The following is a 15299-nucleotide window of genomic DNA, read 5'->3' on the forward strand; positions in this document are numbered from 1 at the left end:
GGATGCAGTGAAGCATGTGTACAAGGCAACTTTTAGTCTTTTCAGGGAGCTACACAAGTGATGATTATCTAGCAGTATGTTGAAAGTTCAGACCATGATTTGAGTAACTTCAGCAGGACAATCTTTAGCATTATTTTGTGTTCCACTACTCTATGAGCGAGGGGATCATTGTGTGACCTTGGGCAAGTCACATGGCCTCCTATATCACCCAGTAAAACTATATACAAATAATTTCACAAAGAGGTATGGTGTATATATGTTATGTTTTTATTGTATGTTTTGTGTAATTAATATTCACATCTCCATATACAATAAATAGTTTATTTTAAATTACTTTATAAAGATAACTGATACCATTACAATTTTTATAAACAAATACAATAATCATGTTTTCTGTCATGATCAATACATGTCTATTCACAAAATGTAACTACAATATGGAGTTCAAATATAAAAGAAATCTTAACATTATACACTGCAACATACCCTTATAAAAATGTTTATCCTGGAGAACAACAGAAGCAAGCTTTACATGTGTATTAAGACCTGAGATAAAAACACAATCAACAGTGTTACAATCTTGACACATTCTTCACTTGTTGTGGGGTTACATATGATTAAACATTGTAGGTGTTGTAAGGAACTGCCCTTATAGGGCCCTGCCTGTACATGTAGATTCTATATTCAAACAAATACCCCACAGTTTAAGATACAAGCAAGGGCTACACAAGAAAGTGCCTTTTCAAAATGATTCTACCCTTTCAGACAGTGTAAGAGTCAGAGGCTCAAAAGCCCTGGATGCATTAGTTGCAAGCTCTTGTACACAACATGAGTAGATCAGCCTCCTGAGCTCTGGAAGTAATTGTAAGTGCTAGGAATGCCAGGCAGACAATACACAAGTTGTGTGATGGATGTCACCTTGATTGGTGAGGTGATGAGCACAAGAGCCATCATTACAATGGGTTTACACGGTATGCGGGGTGGTAACAGGAAGTTTGAGGCAGTGTGGATCTCATCTTTCTGTACTATCCTTTTCCCCTTGTTCCTAGCAGCTTTAGTGTGCATACATTTGACATGATATAGAGACAGAAGGTTATGAAAGAAAACTATTATTCTAAGGACAGGGGCCCGGCATTTAGTTACAAAGCCTGGCACATTGGCTTACATTTGTCCTGAAATAGCTTCAGTCAGTGCTTTAGTAAGAGAAATTACCACTATTTAAAAAGGTCTATAATATGTTTTATGAATCTATATTTTATGTGTAAGTTTAAATGTTTAAAAAAGTCACCACCATAGTAAACTATGGAATCCTTTCAGAACTGTTTTAGAACAAGTTAGCTGGAAATGGATTTAAAATTGGATTTAAAATGTACCGTTATGTTAACAAAATGTATGTAACCATAACCTCTGATATTCTGATTAACATTCAATTGGACTGTAAAATGTAGATTTGTTAAAAACTGTCAATGAAAAAGGAGAAGCAACCATTTTTTATGAGTTTCAGTAAAAGTATGATCACAGCAGAAACATGCATATAACTGAGAAATTACAAACCTCTTAATCTTAACAGTGCATCAAAAGAACTTGAAGCTGTCCTAGTTTTTGTCCATCTATTCACCTGAGTCACTTAAAATATTTTTAGATTTTGTGTGCTGTGCCTTTCCATCTGCTGGGGTTGATCTGACCTCCACAATTTTTTTTTCTTCTAATCACAGTCCCAGTCATTTATATAGGCCATTTTCATTAGTTAAATACACAACTTTTGATTGGCTCATCAGTTGTATAGTCCCATCAAAAATAGAACGGGGGTCCCCACATGTAAAGTGAAAGCAATGCCAGCTTATAAGATGTAGCAAGAGATACAGGAACTTTTAATTATTGCAACTAGTTTTGTATTTTTTCCACATGCAGTGCATGCAATGTTAGTTCAATTTTGTGCATTAGAAGAAAAAACACATTTGTCTTTACTGAATATGAAATATGTTGTGCCCAAACATAGATTTATAATAAACAACTGTAGTAAATAGTAACAAAAAGCAACTAATTAATGTATTGCTCAAGTTATAGAAGTGGGTGAGTGCATATTTGTAACAGGTTTAAAAAAAAAAAAAGTGAAACCTGATTTCTAAAACAAAGTACAACTTGAATAATGTCTTCTACATAGCAAACAATTACAGATATGTAGATGTCCAATTTTCTCAACTCTTACTTCAGAACATTTCCTTCTTCCGCAGATAACGTGAATAATTACAGCATGCAGGCACACCAGTTTAATGGTAATGGCTAGACTGAAAAGTTGAAAATTGTAAAGCAGCAAAAATGTAATTTAATGGTTCAGTGCTGTTTCTAGACCAGTTAATGAGAGTATACAGGATTTGTGAAAAGGAAGTAGTTATTTTGTTGTTCACCATTTTATACAATTTCACTAGTTAAATATTCTGCAAGTGCCCAAAATGAGTGCATATCATTTGTTTATCTTGCAGTGCAGTGGTATTGAGGTTGTTTTACTTCTATTACTTTGGTTAATATAGACTGGGTTTGCTGATAAATTTTACTTTGGTACCTCTTACAGTATTAAACGTGTTGTCTAGTGTTCTGTATTAGAGACCACCGAGATTGTCTATTTTAATTAGGTAGAGAAGCCCTTGTCCTACACCCTTGGAAGCTCACTGGCTTTTATAAAATGTAAACTCTCACTGTAACTTTCCTTTCGTTATCCAGCACGTAACGCTTGATATGTGTGAACTGTCCTTGACTGGATGGAATTGTGTGTGCCCATCAGTAAAGATAAGCTTCAAAATATAGGTCTCTAGTTCATAGTTCTATTCATTTAAAAGCCCGGAGCAGCAATATTTTTAAATGATGGAAGCCTGTATGTTGTTTTTTTTTTTTATTAGTGTACATAAATGATTTTTAAAAAATCAACTGTGCTTGATTTGAAAAGAATGCCGTACTTTCTCAAAACAGCTTTGTAAACATAGCCCCTCTGGATACCTTAAAATGTTGAAGTTCTGAGGAGCCAGTTTTGGCCTCAAAACTCACCATTCAAATTCAAATTCCCAATGTATCTAAGCAGCTCTTGTAAACATTGACCATCTCTTGCTAACCCACAAACTATCCAAAAATGCTGTACTGTAGCTTATGAACTTGATTTCAATTAAAAATAATCAAATAAATAAATGCAAACACACCGGTAATTCAAACTAATGACTAATTGGGACAGGGCATCCCAAAGCATCTAACCTATGTACATCTCATCAGGTAGACCTTTAACCTATGATCCATTCTCCTTGGGTTTCTCAACTTCATCTGGGAAGTATGGGCGGACAGTGCTGTTCACACCCTCTTCCACGTCCTTAGGGAGAGCTTTCATCTTCTCATCAAACTCTGTGTTCACTTCCTGGTTATGCTGTTAACGAATGCCATAACAAAGAATTAAGCTTAACTGTATTTTTACTTAACAATGAGTTATTTTTACAGGACAACATTAAATGTACAGCAAACAAAAACAATCACATTATAAACTAGAACTGCCAGGCAGTTTTACGGCTCCCAAGCCCCAGTATCAGTACCCGTCTAAGCGTGCTTAATTCTCAATGTGCCAAGTTTAAAATCAGCAACTTCAACTGTTCCACAGAAGAACATTTTGAAAGTTTTTTATTCAAAACTGCGTCAGGCCACCATCTTGTTTAACGTGAGTTTCTTAAAAGTCAGTTGTATTGCTACAGTGTCAAGGATGATGCTTGTGAAGTTTCTAGTTAGTCAAATAAACCGTTTGTCAACTGAGGCAGTTTTAAATTTCAGACGAAAACATACATCTGGCGGCCATCTTGTTTTATAAAACATAACCATTTTGACATGTTTGTATTCCACTGTTACTGGGACAATAACTACCATTTTTGGAGTTTGTTGGTCAAACGATGTTCAAATAGCAGCAGTTTGCTGTTAAAGACGCGTTTCAATAAGATTTGTGGCAGCCATTTTGACATTAATTTATTACAGAAACTTCTGCTTTGCAAATTTTATGAGGGTTTGAATGCTGATGATATATGCTAAGTGTCAGATCAATCGCTTCACCGGTTCCCAAGAAGAAGATTTCGAAAGCTTTCTAAAGAAATGCGTCAAACGGCCATCTTCATTTCCAGTCAGCACAATTTTTTAAAAGTCAGTTGTATCGATACAGTATCAGGGAAGATGCTTGTGAAGTTTGAGGTTAGTCAAGTAAATCGTTTGTCAACTGATGCAGGTTTAAATTTAAAATGTAAACGTATAAGTGGAGGCCATCTTCTTTTATAAAACATCACCATTTTCATATATTTGTATCCCATTGTTACTGGGATGATAACTAACAAGTTTGGAGTTTGTTGGACAAACAGTTTTCAAACAGCAGCAGTTTGTTGTAGGGGAGTGTTTCGATAAGATTTGTGGCAGCCATTTTGACGTTAAAATTCATCACAGCAACTTCTGCTTTGCAAACTTGATGTGGGTTTAGATGCTGATGATATATGCCAAGTGTCAAATCAATCGTTTCAAAGGTTCACAAGAAGAAGATTTCGAAAGGTTTTATTGAAAAATGTGTCACGGCGCCAATTGCAAGGACGCAGCAGCAAAATTTTTTCAGCATCTGACAGCCAATATATCCATCTTGTTACCTGCCAAGTCAGAATCAGGCACAAAGATTTGAAGCAGCAGCAGTTTAAAGTTTTGTGAAGAAAAAAAAAAAACTTTAACAATAACTATAGGCTTCCCAGCCTTTGGCTTAGAAGCCTAATAAGCGAACCCTAAATGTTAGCCTCACAACAGCAGTAGAGACAAATGCACAAGTCCATAGAAACTCAACATCTGCTAAGAAAAAAGAAAAGAAAAAGAGGAGCTTTGTTCTTTACAACTGTCCTTCCAGCCTGTTTTGAAGTAATATCATGGAAGAGGTCTGTTTGATCATGGTGCATAAATAGAAATGAAACTTCTGGGAGGGGGGTTGGCCTAGTGTTTAGGGGTAATGTACGTGAGTTAGTGTACCAGAGTCTGAGCATGGAACCTTGGCCATGGCCAAACAAGTATCTTAACTGCACAAAAGGATTGATCCTTATGGGATTGTATTTTTCCTTGTCCCATTTTGTCTGACCACATACATCCACAGAATCCACAACTACACAGCATCACATGACACAAAACCGTCCTTTTCACCAGAAGATCTGCTCAGATAAAAGGTAATCTACCGTTTCACCATGTGACCTTGAGCAAGTCACAGACCTCCGGTTCAACCAGCTGTTGTTGGTTCTCATTAAACAAGTTCACAGTGCAAATTCTACTAGACAAATTGCCTACATTGCATGGCATATCCTTGAAGTTTAATGTTAGTAACCTTTAGGATGCTGGGCATTTTTATCTCAGTAAAACTTTCACAAGACAACTGGACTTGCTTTAATTGGATGCTTTGTACCTATACCCCTTTCAGAAAATGAAATATAAAGTACTGTATGCCAATTAAACAATTACACATTGTCAGGTATCAACAATAGACCATTGTGTGGGGCTTCCGAGTGGCACATCCAGTAAAGCCACTCCACCGTGAGTATATGATACATATAGCTTGGAGATTGCTGGTTCAAACCCAAGATATGCCACTGCTGACCATGGAAGGGAGTTCCCAGTGCGTGGTGTACAACTGGCCAAGCACTGCCCAGGTGGAGTAGGGATTAGGTCGGCTGGAGAGTCCTTGGCTCACCACACAACAGTGACCCCTGTGGCTGGCCAGGTGCCTGCTGGCCGGCCTGTATGCAATTCAGAACTGTGTGGTCCTCTGACACTGTAAGTTCTGGATATAGCTGCATGGCGGGCTTGAAGAGTGAAAAAAAGCAGACGGCTTATGGCACTCATTTTATAGGACGCAAGTGCTTGTTTTCATCTCTCCTGAGTTAGTTCGGGGGTTGCAGCGGTGAGCCAGGTTAAATAATAATTGGACATTCCAAAATTGGGTGAATATTGGAAAATGAATTAAAAAAAAAGAGTGGGTTTCACTACTTTGTGGTGCATACTGATGAAATGACCACATCACTGAAATATTTATTACTGGTCTGCTGTGTTGAGTGAAGTTATTTTCCCTTGCCTACTACCATGCTGGGTGGTCCTACAAAGGTTAAACACCTCAACTGTCCAAAGACGCTTCAGTAATCAGCAGGTCTCTGATGACTACATTTACCTTGTCCGTTTTCTCTTTGATCTCATCCAGAGTGGCAGCTTGTTTCTTCTCCAGTTTTTCCTGCTGGCCAACAATCTGTTCTCTAACCTAAAAAAAAAAGCAGCACAACAGGAGCTTTAAATCTATCTTGGCTATATATACCTAAAGCAGTACCACAGACAACACAGGACTTCTACAGAGTGGCAGGCAGTGACTGATGATGGCTACTTAACTTTGTTTTCAGCAGAATGATATAGAGCATGAAGCATGAAGTGAAAGAATCAACTAGGCACTACTTACTGTGGTTGTCATCTCTACAACTTCCTGGATAAAGGTGGTGTTGAGCTCCTTTTTTATCCTGAAATGCAAATAACGTCAAAATGTCAGGTTTTAAAGGTGTTTGGATAAAAACGTTTTATATATATATATATAAAAACAAATGAAAAAAATACACAGCAAAATGCTTCTCTACAAATGTGTGTGGAGGGCAAGCTAAGCTGTCTTAAACACGAATGCAAATATCCCCAGTTATTTTACTTGAGAAGAACATGTGGGGATTGTTTCTGTTTTCTGTATTTTTTTTGTGTGAAGTATGAATTATTAGACAAGCATAATAAAACTGCTATTGGAAAGGAAAGGCAGCAACATCAATAATCTACATGTGTGTTTGTGTTGTGAGAGACATCACATAGATGTCTTGTCCCCCATTTCTTATGCCAGTGCATTCCCACACCATGTGTTCAATAGAAAATGAATGAATGAATGTTTATGCACCTCTCCAGCGTGGCTTTATCAGAACCAGACTTCACCATTTCACTGATCTTCTCATTTCGCTTCACTTCAAGTTTCTTCTTCCTGGTTTTAGTTTCACTGCAGAGAAATGAAAGTATGGTGTCAAACGGTAAAGACATAAAATACAACAATATGACACGTATAATTTATTGGGAGTCTATTTGTACCAGGTAACTACAAATGAATTAAAATAATTTACCATATACAATTTTATACACGGATAGATTAAAAATACTGACATTACCACTGGTTGCAAGACTTGGGTTCTAGAAGTATAGTATGCAAATATTAATTTTATATTTCTAATAGAGGATGTACCTGTGGTTGAAACTAATGTTGAACCACATTGAAGCAGGGGAATTTATAGTTAACACTTAGTTACAGAAGATGAAAAAGCCTCTTCAAAAATCTGAATATTTCATATATGTACATAAATACTATGTTCTATTACTATTTAATTTTGCTGTATTGGTATTCAATACTAATGACACATAGTGGATAGCTGTTCCACAGCATACATATGTGACATCACAGCTATAAGACCATGTTGTGTGTTAAATCGAGGAAAGGGTTTCAGAGGGGAAACTCTGTGTCAGCAGCTGAAACATCCTCGAAGAATGCAAACAATCTGGGTGGGCAGTCAACACGGCACCTTTCTAATAAAGTCCAGTTCATAGAAGTCTAAACAACTGAGGGACATCGTAGATGGTCACCAAGGAATCACATGTTGCTGAATGTAAATAAGATAGGTTGTCCATTTACTTGAGACAATCCTGTGTACATGTTTGATTGTGGGCCACTGCAGCTTTAAAATCCTTTTCATTTAATCCAATCGGTTTTCAGGAAATGCTGGCGGGCTCACAAGTCACCACAGGTAAAAGTAGTAGGGTTAAAAAACAAAAAAGATGTTGATTGAGCCTTTAGTCTTACAACATCCTAAGCAACATTGGCATCTGATGGTTCCATCTTGAACATGCAGAATACATGTATTTTGTGCATGATGGTAATAGGTTATATTTTGTAACTATCATATTGCGGTTGTTTGCTTCAGGATGGAGTGTAATTCGCATGTATGTGAATGTGCCTGCTCTAATATGTATACAGTGGTGTCCTGTCCAACGAGGGCTCACTAAGAACATTGAATAGATCACAGAGTGATTCCAGTTATCAACAGATAGCAGACCCAATGCAGTTTAGCTGGCCTAGCTTAGGTGGGGACCCAGGTTGTTAATAAGATTGATCCAAATATATTGATAGATCCATAAATATGCGCCTTCTGGTCTGCAGTCACAACTAAACTGAATTCTGATGGCGAAGCTCAGATAGGGGTTACATGGTGTTTGAGGTAGAATATTTGGTGACTACTAAAAAACTAAATATCTCAACAGACCCAATCAAATCAGTCAGATGGGGCCACGGAATGACTCATTTGTCATTTTATTTTTGCAAGCATTATGTAGTTATGTTGAAGGTCAAGCTGTCAAGCTGCCCTTCACAGAGAATACTGTGCCCTGAAAGCAGCTGGCAGAATGTTGCTAATTAGTCCATGTGAAGCAAGTGTACTTTTACTAACAACAAAATGTCTCAAGTGTGTCTTTCCCAATTCCATGATTGATGACTTCCATTACATGAGAGTATATGTTAAAACTTCATGCTGATTTGAACTCTGCTCTCACCAAGATAAGCACCAGTTATGACGTAGCTTTATAGTAAACTAATGTGATCCATCTGCATCTCTATCTATTTGCTTTACTTTCCATCTGATGATGTTGCTATCCTTCTGCCTGGTGTTGATGGCTGAAGTGTAATGCTGGCTCCAGGGTTGAGCTTGTTTTGCCTCCCCAGCACATCAGCACACACAATGGCTGTGATGCTGGCGGTCTCCCCAGCGCATCAGCATGACAACATTCTGGCTTGAGCTAAGTAGGGTACATCTCTGGGGTCTTCAAATGGGCACCTTCAGTCCTTTGTGTTTTGTCTACTATACCACAACACCTCAAGAGGGCTTGACAGTGATTCTGGTGTCCAGTCATCACCCCCCTCCATCCCCCACTCAACTCAGCCCAGCTTACTTATGTACATTGCTTTCTTTCTATTGTGCTTGAGATCCCCATCCAGAATCTTTCCCTCTTAACCCCAACCATTTGCTGCTCCATTCTGCTGCTTCAGATAAGTTCTTCACTGTGTGATGCAACTCTTGGCCACTGAACCTGACATCTCTGAGAAACCAGGTTGTACAGTGTGCCACAAATCTTTGACAACCCACCTCCACTGGGTAAACCTGGACTCTCCATCCTCACTGTTCCGCTTCAGCAGCTAGTTGAGCATACCAAAGTTTCTTCCTCTCATACGCCTCATCCACAGCATCCTCCAATGGCACTGTTAACTCCACCAGATTAACAAGGCGAGCTGATCCAGACCACAAGACAATGTCTGGTTGAAGGTTAGTGGTGGCAATCTCAAGTGGAAAAATAAGCCATTGACCAACATCTGCCAGCATTTTCCAGTCTCTACAAGCTTCCAGTTCTCCTGGGCGAGACTTGGTTTTAACACCTTTTCTTGGTGGTTGCTCTCCTGGACAGAGGACTATTGCCTTTTGTGTGTAACGCTTTGATAGAACTGGTGGAAACTTATTGGTCAGGTTACGCTTGTCTTCCAATGCTAAGGCCAAGCATCGCAGCACCTGGTAATGGTGCCAAGCAAACCATCCTTGGCTAAGACCCACCTTACACCCTGTCAAAATGTGCCTTAATGTTGCAGGTGATGAACATAAAGGACATGAGGGATCCTCACCAACCCAGAGGTTTAGATTCTGTGGTGATGGGAGAACATCATATGTTGATCTGATGAGGAAACTGATCCTGCTCTGTTCCATTGTCCATAGGTCTTGCCAGCCGACTTGCATTGTTCTACACTCTCCCATCTCATCCATTCTCCCTGCTTGGCCTGGGAAATGGTCTTTACACACCTCACCCTCTCCGCCTGCTTTTGCACCTCATTGACTACCAGATTCCTCCGTTGAGCCGGGGTTGCCTTGTGCCATGTAGGAGGAGCTGAACTGAGACCAAGCCCTCCTCTTCCACGCTGAACTTGCCCCATAATATCACCAATTCGAAGGGCAGCCTTAGCATCTTCCATAGCTTTCTGTGCCGCCCACTTAGTTCACTAGTTTTTAATTGAGTTTATTTATTCATTCATTATTACCATTCAAAGTAGTACTACAATAAATGAGTGATACAAATTCCTGACCTGTCAACTGATTCCTTCAGTGCTTTCAGCTCACTTGCATGTTTTTGTTTCGCTATTTCCAGCAGCTTCATAGATTGCTGTCACAATAAAGAAAGGACACACTTTTAATGTGGTTAGAAAGTCAACAACAATTACAGGTATGCTTCATGACCCAAAGTAATTTCTTTTAACTACTTTAAGTACTACTAGAAATGTATAGATTCATTTCTTTTGAACTGGATTACATTGAGATGTTTGAAACAAAGTTTCTACGTTTAACTGTAATGTATACCACTGGGTTTACTCTCTGTCTAAAACTGATCTGTGTGGTTTATAATTATCCTTCAACATTAGCAGGGGTGGCTAAATGTGACTTTTACACTCATAATAACCCAAATTGAATGCACTTGTTTATTCCCCAAAAAGTAAGGTACCTCTGCACTGTGCTCTTCTTTCTTTTTCTTGGTGAGATCGTACTGTTCCTTACGCAGCTGTGTCAGCTCAGTCTTGAGTTTCTCCTTCACCTCTGCCACCTTGGGGTCTGGGGCAGGGGCAGAGTCTGGGGCGTCAATAATGTCACTGCCAATAAAAATCAGAGACTAGCTGTCAAACCAAAGGACTGAAGCATTGCCAAGCAATCCTAGAGCATGTTATCAACACATCGTAAGAAGGGAAAGTGTCCCATTGTAATGTCAAGTTTGGCAAAGAAACACGCTATTGGTAAAATAAAAACATGCAGGACAAATACTTCCTCTAAGTGAATGTTTTCATTTCTTATAAATGTCATCTTGGGGGGAGAATTTTAATTTGGTAGTTCCTAAAGTGATTGAAAATCTTCAGGATGACAATATTGATAGCAAGTTACCCTTTCTTCAAGGAACCTGCTTTCTTCTTTTTGAGCTGGTTCTGAAGAGCTGCAAATATTTTGCTGTATTTCTTAACCAGGTCATCCCCTTTTTTCTTGTACTTTGTCTCCAGGTCTTTTATCTGCTTCTCGTGTTTCTTTGAGATTTTCACAAAGGTTTTGTGTTGTTTCAGCTCGTCAATGGTTGCTGTAGTTGGCTCTTTGAAAAGAAGACAAGTTGAGTGATTACATGCTAGGTTAGCCTCCACATGTTCCCCACCTGTGCACAAGAACCCATTCAAGAAGATTCATTAATGTCTATTCTGCCTAAAATAATCTACCGTTTAGGTGGGATATCCTACAAAGTACAGATAAAAAAAATAAATAATAATAATTCAGGTCACCCATTTTATTGATGGTGTTGAGTATTTAAAACCAAGTACTAAAAAAAGACATGGAGTGGGTTTTAAGGTTTCGAATTTTAAGATTCCAATAACATAGCTAGGATAAATTTGATCTGCAATGTGAGAGCATTTCCTCTAGGGATACTGCATGTCTCCATTAAATTAAAATCCAATTCTCGAGAAAATGTCTCTTGCAGTTTGTCAGCATTTACTTGATACCACAGCTAAGAATAAGTTAATGCATCATTACAGCACACACACAAGATATGTGATTCTGGTTATTCTGATTATAACAGTTAAGTAGTAAAAAGATTATTTTGCAATCTTAGTTGTATGGGATTCTAGCATTTTCTAAAACTTACTTGAAAAGTGTAACCCACCTCACTAACCCCCGAGTAATTTGCAATTTAAATCTAATATGCATGTATCAGCCAGAATTGACTTAGCTACAGTTCCAGTGGTTTCTAACTGTAGATGTGAAATACCTGGGGAAGGTTCGGAAGGCTCTTGGGGAGCTGCAGGGGTTTCTGCAGGGGTGGCTTCAGGGGGGGCAGCAGGGGGGGCTTCCCAGGGGGGTCCCAGGGGGGGCTTCAGTGGGGGCTTCAGTGGGGGCAGCAGGGTCCCTGCAGGGGTGTTTGCAGGGGGGAATTCAGGGGTGTCTGCAGGGGGGGCCAGGGGTGTCTGCAGGGGGGGCCCTTGGGGATGTCTGCAGGGGGGGCTTCAGAGGTGGCTGCAGGTGGGGCTACAGGAGTTTCTGCAGGGGGGGCTTCAGGAGGAGCTACAGGAGTTTCTGCAGGGGTTTCTGCAGGGGGGGCTTCAGGGGGGGCTACAGAAGTTTCTGCAGGGGTTTCTGCAGGGGGGGCTACAGGAGTTTCTGCAGGGGGGGCTGCAGGGGTGTCTTCAGGGGTTGCTTCAAGGGTGGCTTCAGTGGGGGCAGCACGTGAGGTAGCACGAGGGGCTGGGATCGGAGTGGGTGTGGGAGCAGGAGCAACTTCAGGAACAGAAGAGGAATCAGCTGCCGGGTCAGGAACAGCTAAAACATCAAAACAAAATAGCATCATTTATTCTGGATTCACACAACAGCATGGGATACAAAACAAAGGATTTAGTTTTATCAGTAGTGTAAAGTATGTACAAAAAAATATTACTGAATGTTCACACAGTTGTGGTACAGAGATGGTGAGTATTTAGAATACATTTTAAAAGAAAGCTACTTGTAAAATCCTCACTTTTTTTTTTTACTTGATAATGTTTTAATGAAAAATACATTATTGTTTGGACTAGAAAATGATAATCCAGTGCTTATAGATTTGCTCTTTTTTGTTTATTGTTAAATGATTTCTGTGCTTGCGATTCTCTTCTGCTTTGTAACAACTGTAATTCCCATGGAAATGTCTAACACAGACAGAATATATGCGAACATCCCCCTTTGTACCAACTGTTGCTTGGATAAGATAATGTAAAACAAATTTCTGAAGGACTGCACTTGTGGTATCTGTTGTTACACACCCATTAAACCAATAGCCCCCCACTGCCACCTATTGCATAGAAGCAAGCAACATACAGAAAAAAGAGATGAACAACTAATATGAGGTCTTTAACTGACCTGTGTCCGGTTTACTTGGTGTCTCTGGGGTATTGTTGTTTGAGGTCTCAGGAGGGGGCATCTCAATAGGAGCCTGATAAAAAGAAGGATGGTTACCTGTGTGTCCTTTACTGTATACCAGTTAAGGCAGATTTGGAATATATAAAATATTTTAAATTTATAAATATTTAATGGTGCATGCTGCTGTCATTATGAACTAAGGAAAAGTCCCACTTGGATCCATTTTGGTTGTTTTTTGTTTTAGTTCTGAAACATTTAAAGAAAACTAAGGAATAGCCTCTACATTCATAAACTAGCTTGTTTTTCTTGAACTGCAGCAACATATTGTAATGTGCTGTGTTGTAACAGAACTTTCAAACACACACACTTACTGGTTTAACTACTTTCTTATCTTCTTTAAAGGGATTTGATAGGAGGTCTGTGAAATCTGAAAATATGTTTGGCTAGCATTACTAAAAGAAATATTGCATAGGATGTCATACATGGCTAGCAGGTAAACATTTACAAGGCTGGTAAGAAAGTACTCAAAATATTCTCAGACTTAGTCCTTATTCCTAAATAAACACAAAAAATATGTTCTTCAGTAGAATGATAAGAGGACCAGTAGGCAGACTGCAGATTGGGAGTTCATTCAAAACTTGAATTCTAAAACAAAAGACATTAAAATATTGACATTTTTTCAGTTTCAGAAACAGTGTAGGAACAAAATTGCTTTTGCTCACATTATGGCCTGCATGCAAGCTGTACTGTTTGAATCTACTGTATGTAGGTCAGATCAGTTACCTGCAAAAGAGGCCGGGATGTAATCCTTCACCTCGATGTAAGCAAATACAGCTGGCAGGTCCAGTGGCATGTTACTCTCACTTCGTAGGCATATATGGTGGAATCCTGAAATAGAGAAATCAAGGAAAGGCAGTTGTCATTTAGGCAAACTAGGCAACTGTCAAATAAAGATCCTGTGATCTTTGCTGGTCGAGATAGGGCTGTGGTTTTCTCCCTACAAATGTTGCCTAGCTTACAGGTCATTGACCATTGGTGACAAGGTAACAATAGAGAGCTGCCAAGTGACAGAACACTCCACACTAGTGCTTTTTTTGTCACATTTATGGTAGGTTTTAGACCTAAAACAAAAGAAGAAAAAAACAGACGTTTTTGTGGGACTCAAGCAAAACTCCCGCATCATAACCTTGACCTGCTTAGGAGCTAGATTTCATTAAACCAAACAGACATGTAAATCAGAATAGTTGTGCTAAACACAATAATGCAGGCTACACCTGGCAATGTAAGGAGAAATTAAGTCCGCCATTAGAAGGTGCCATTTTTTTTTTTTTTTAAATCTTAAAACACAACACGACCAAAGCCAAAGCAGTACTTTTTTTCCCATGCTGGAATAGGCTGGGATCAATCACACATGCAGCGGTCGGGTCATTCCTTGTCACTTCCATTAGGTTAGTATTACCTGATCGCAGGGCATGGATAGGGATTATTCTGTGTCCAATGAACTTCCCACTTTCTTCATGAACACAAATACGCAAGTAGGCCATCTCCGGCATCAGAATCTGTTTCACACAATCGATTGTTCACATCAGTTATTGAATGTGGAAAAATGGGGAACAAAAGACTACATCTGCTGGAGAACACTATACATAATGAATGAATTATTTATTTTATATAAGACATTTCAATATACAGGGGCTGGACAAAAAAAATTAAACAAAATGTAGTGACACTATCAATAGGAAATGTTTTTGAACGGTCTCTATACGGAGAGTGTAATTTTAGCTGTGTTGCTCCTTTTCTTTGGAACTCATTCCCAACTTTCATTAGAGAATCCACAACAGTAGTCAGATTTAAAAATACCCTTAAGACTGACTTATTCTCTGTCGTATTTTCTTAACTCTTTGACTCTACTGAAATCTGCACTATTTATTACAATTTATTGTACTTTTATGATGATCGATTTTATCTTTATATTTACCTATTTTATTGTGTTTTACTTTATGTATTTATATATATATATTTTTAAACTGATTAATTGTTATTTAATGTGCTTTGTAATGTTGATTTGTAACGCACCTTGAGCCACCTAGGTATGCAAGGCGCTATAATAAATTAAAGTCATTATTATTATTACAGCAGAAATAGAACTAGTCACATTACCACAATATGGCTCCCAGTGTCATTGCCAGCAACACATTCAGCATGCAGGGACTACAGTATATAGCTCAGCAGATACAAGGATTT

The 15299-nt window shown here is 38.8% G+C and overlaps 1 protein-coding gene across 1 annotated transcript in view; it reads right to left on the minus strand.

Annotated features, from left to right (window-relative positions):
- Positions 1 to 422: 422 nt before the first annotated feature.
- The window catches only part of LOC121329668 (1-phosphatidylinositol 4,5-bisphosphate phosphodiesterase beta-2-like), a 37786-nt gene continuing 22909 nt past the window's right edge, over positions 423 to 15299 (minus strand). The window contains exons 21-33 of the mRNA XM_041275374.1: positions 14515 to 14614; positions 13839 to 13943; positions 13427 to 13482; positions 13056 to 13128; positions 12232 to 12482; positions 11935 to 12130; positions 11067 to 11265; positions 10636 to 10780; positions 10223 to 10299; positions 6956 to 7051; positions 6482 to 6539; positions 6203 to 6289; positions 423 to 3409 (exon numbers count right to left, since the gene is read on the minus strand). Of these exons, the coding sequence (XP_041131308.1) occupies positions 3275 to 3409; positions 6203 to 6289; positions 6482 to 6539; positions 6956 to 7051; positions 10223 to 10299; positions 10636 to 10780; positions 11067 to 11265; positions 11935 to 12130; positions 12232 to 12482; positions 13056 to 13128; positions 13427 to 13482; positions 13839 to 13943; positions 14515 to 14614 (1578 nt within the window). The 3' untranslated portion in view covers positions 423 to 3274. The remainder of the gene's footprint in view (positions 3410 to 6202; positions 6290 to 6481; positions 6540 to 6955; positions 7052 to 10222; positions 10300 to 10635; positions 10781 to 11066; positions 11266 to 11934; positions 12131 to 12231; positions 12483 to 13055; positions 13129 to 13426; positions 13483 to 13838; positions 13944 to 14514; positions 14615 to 15299) is intronic.

Source organism: Polyodon spathula, chromosome 17 (assembly GCF_017654505.1).
Source record: "Polyodon spathula isolate WHYD16114869_AA chromosome 17, ASM1765450v1, whole genome shotgun sequence".
Lineage (NCBI taxonomy): Eukaryota > Metazoa > Chordata > Actinopteri > Acipenseriformes > Polyodontidae > Polyodon > Polyodon spathula.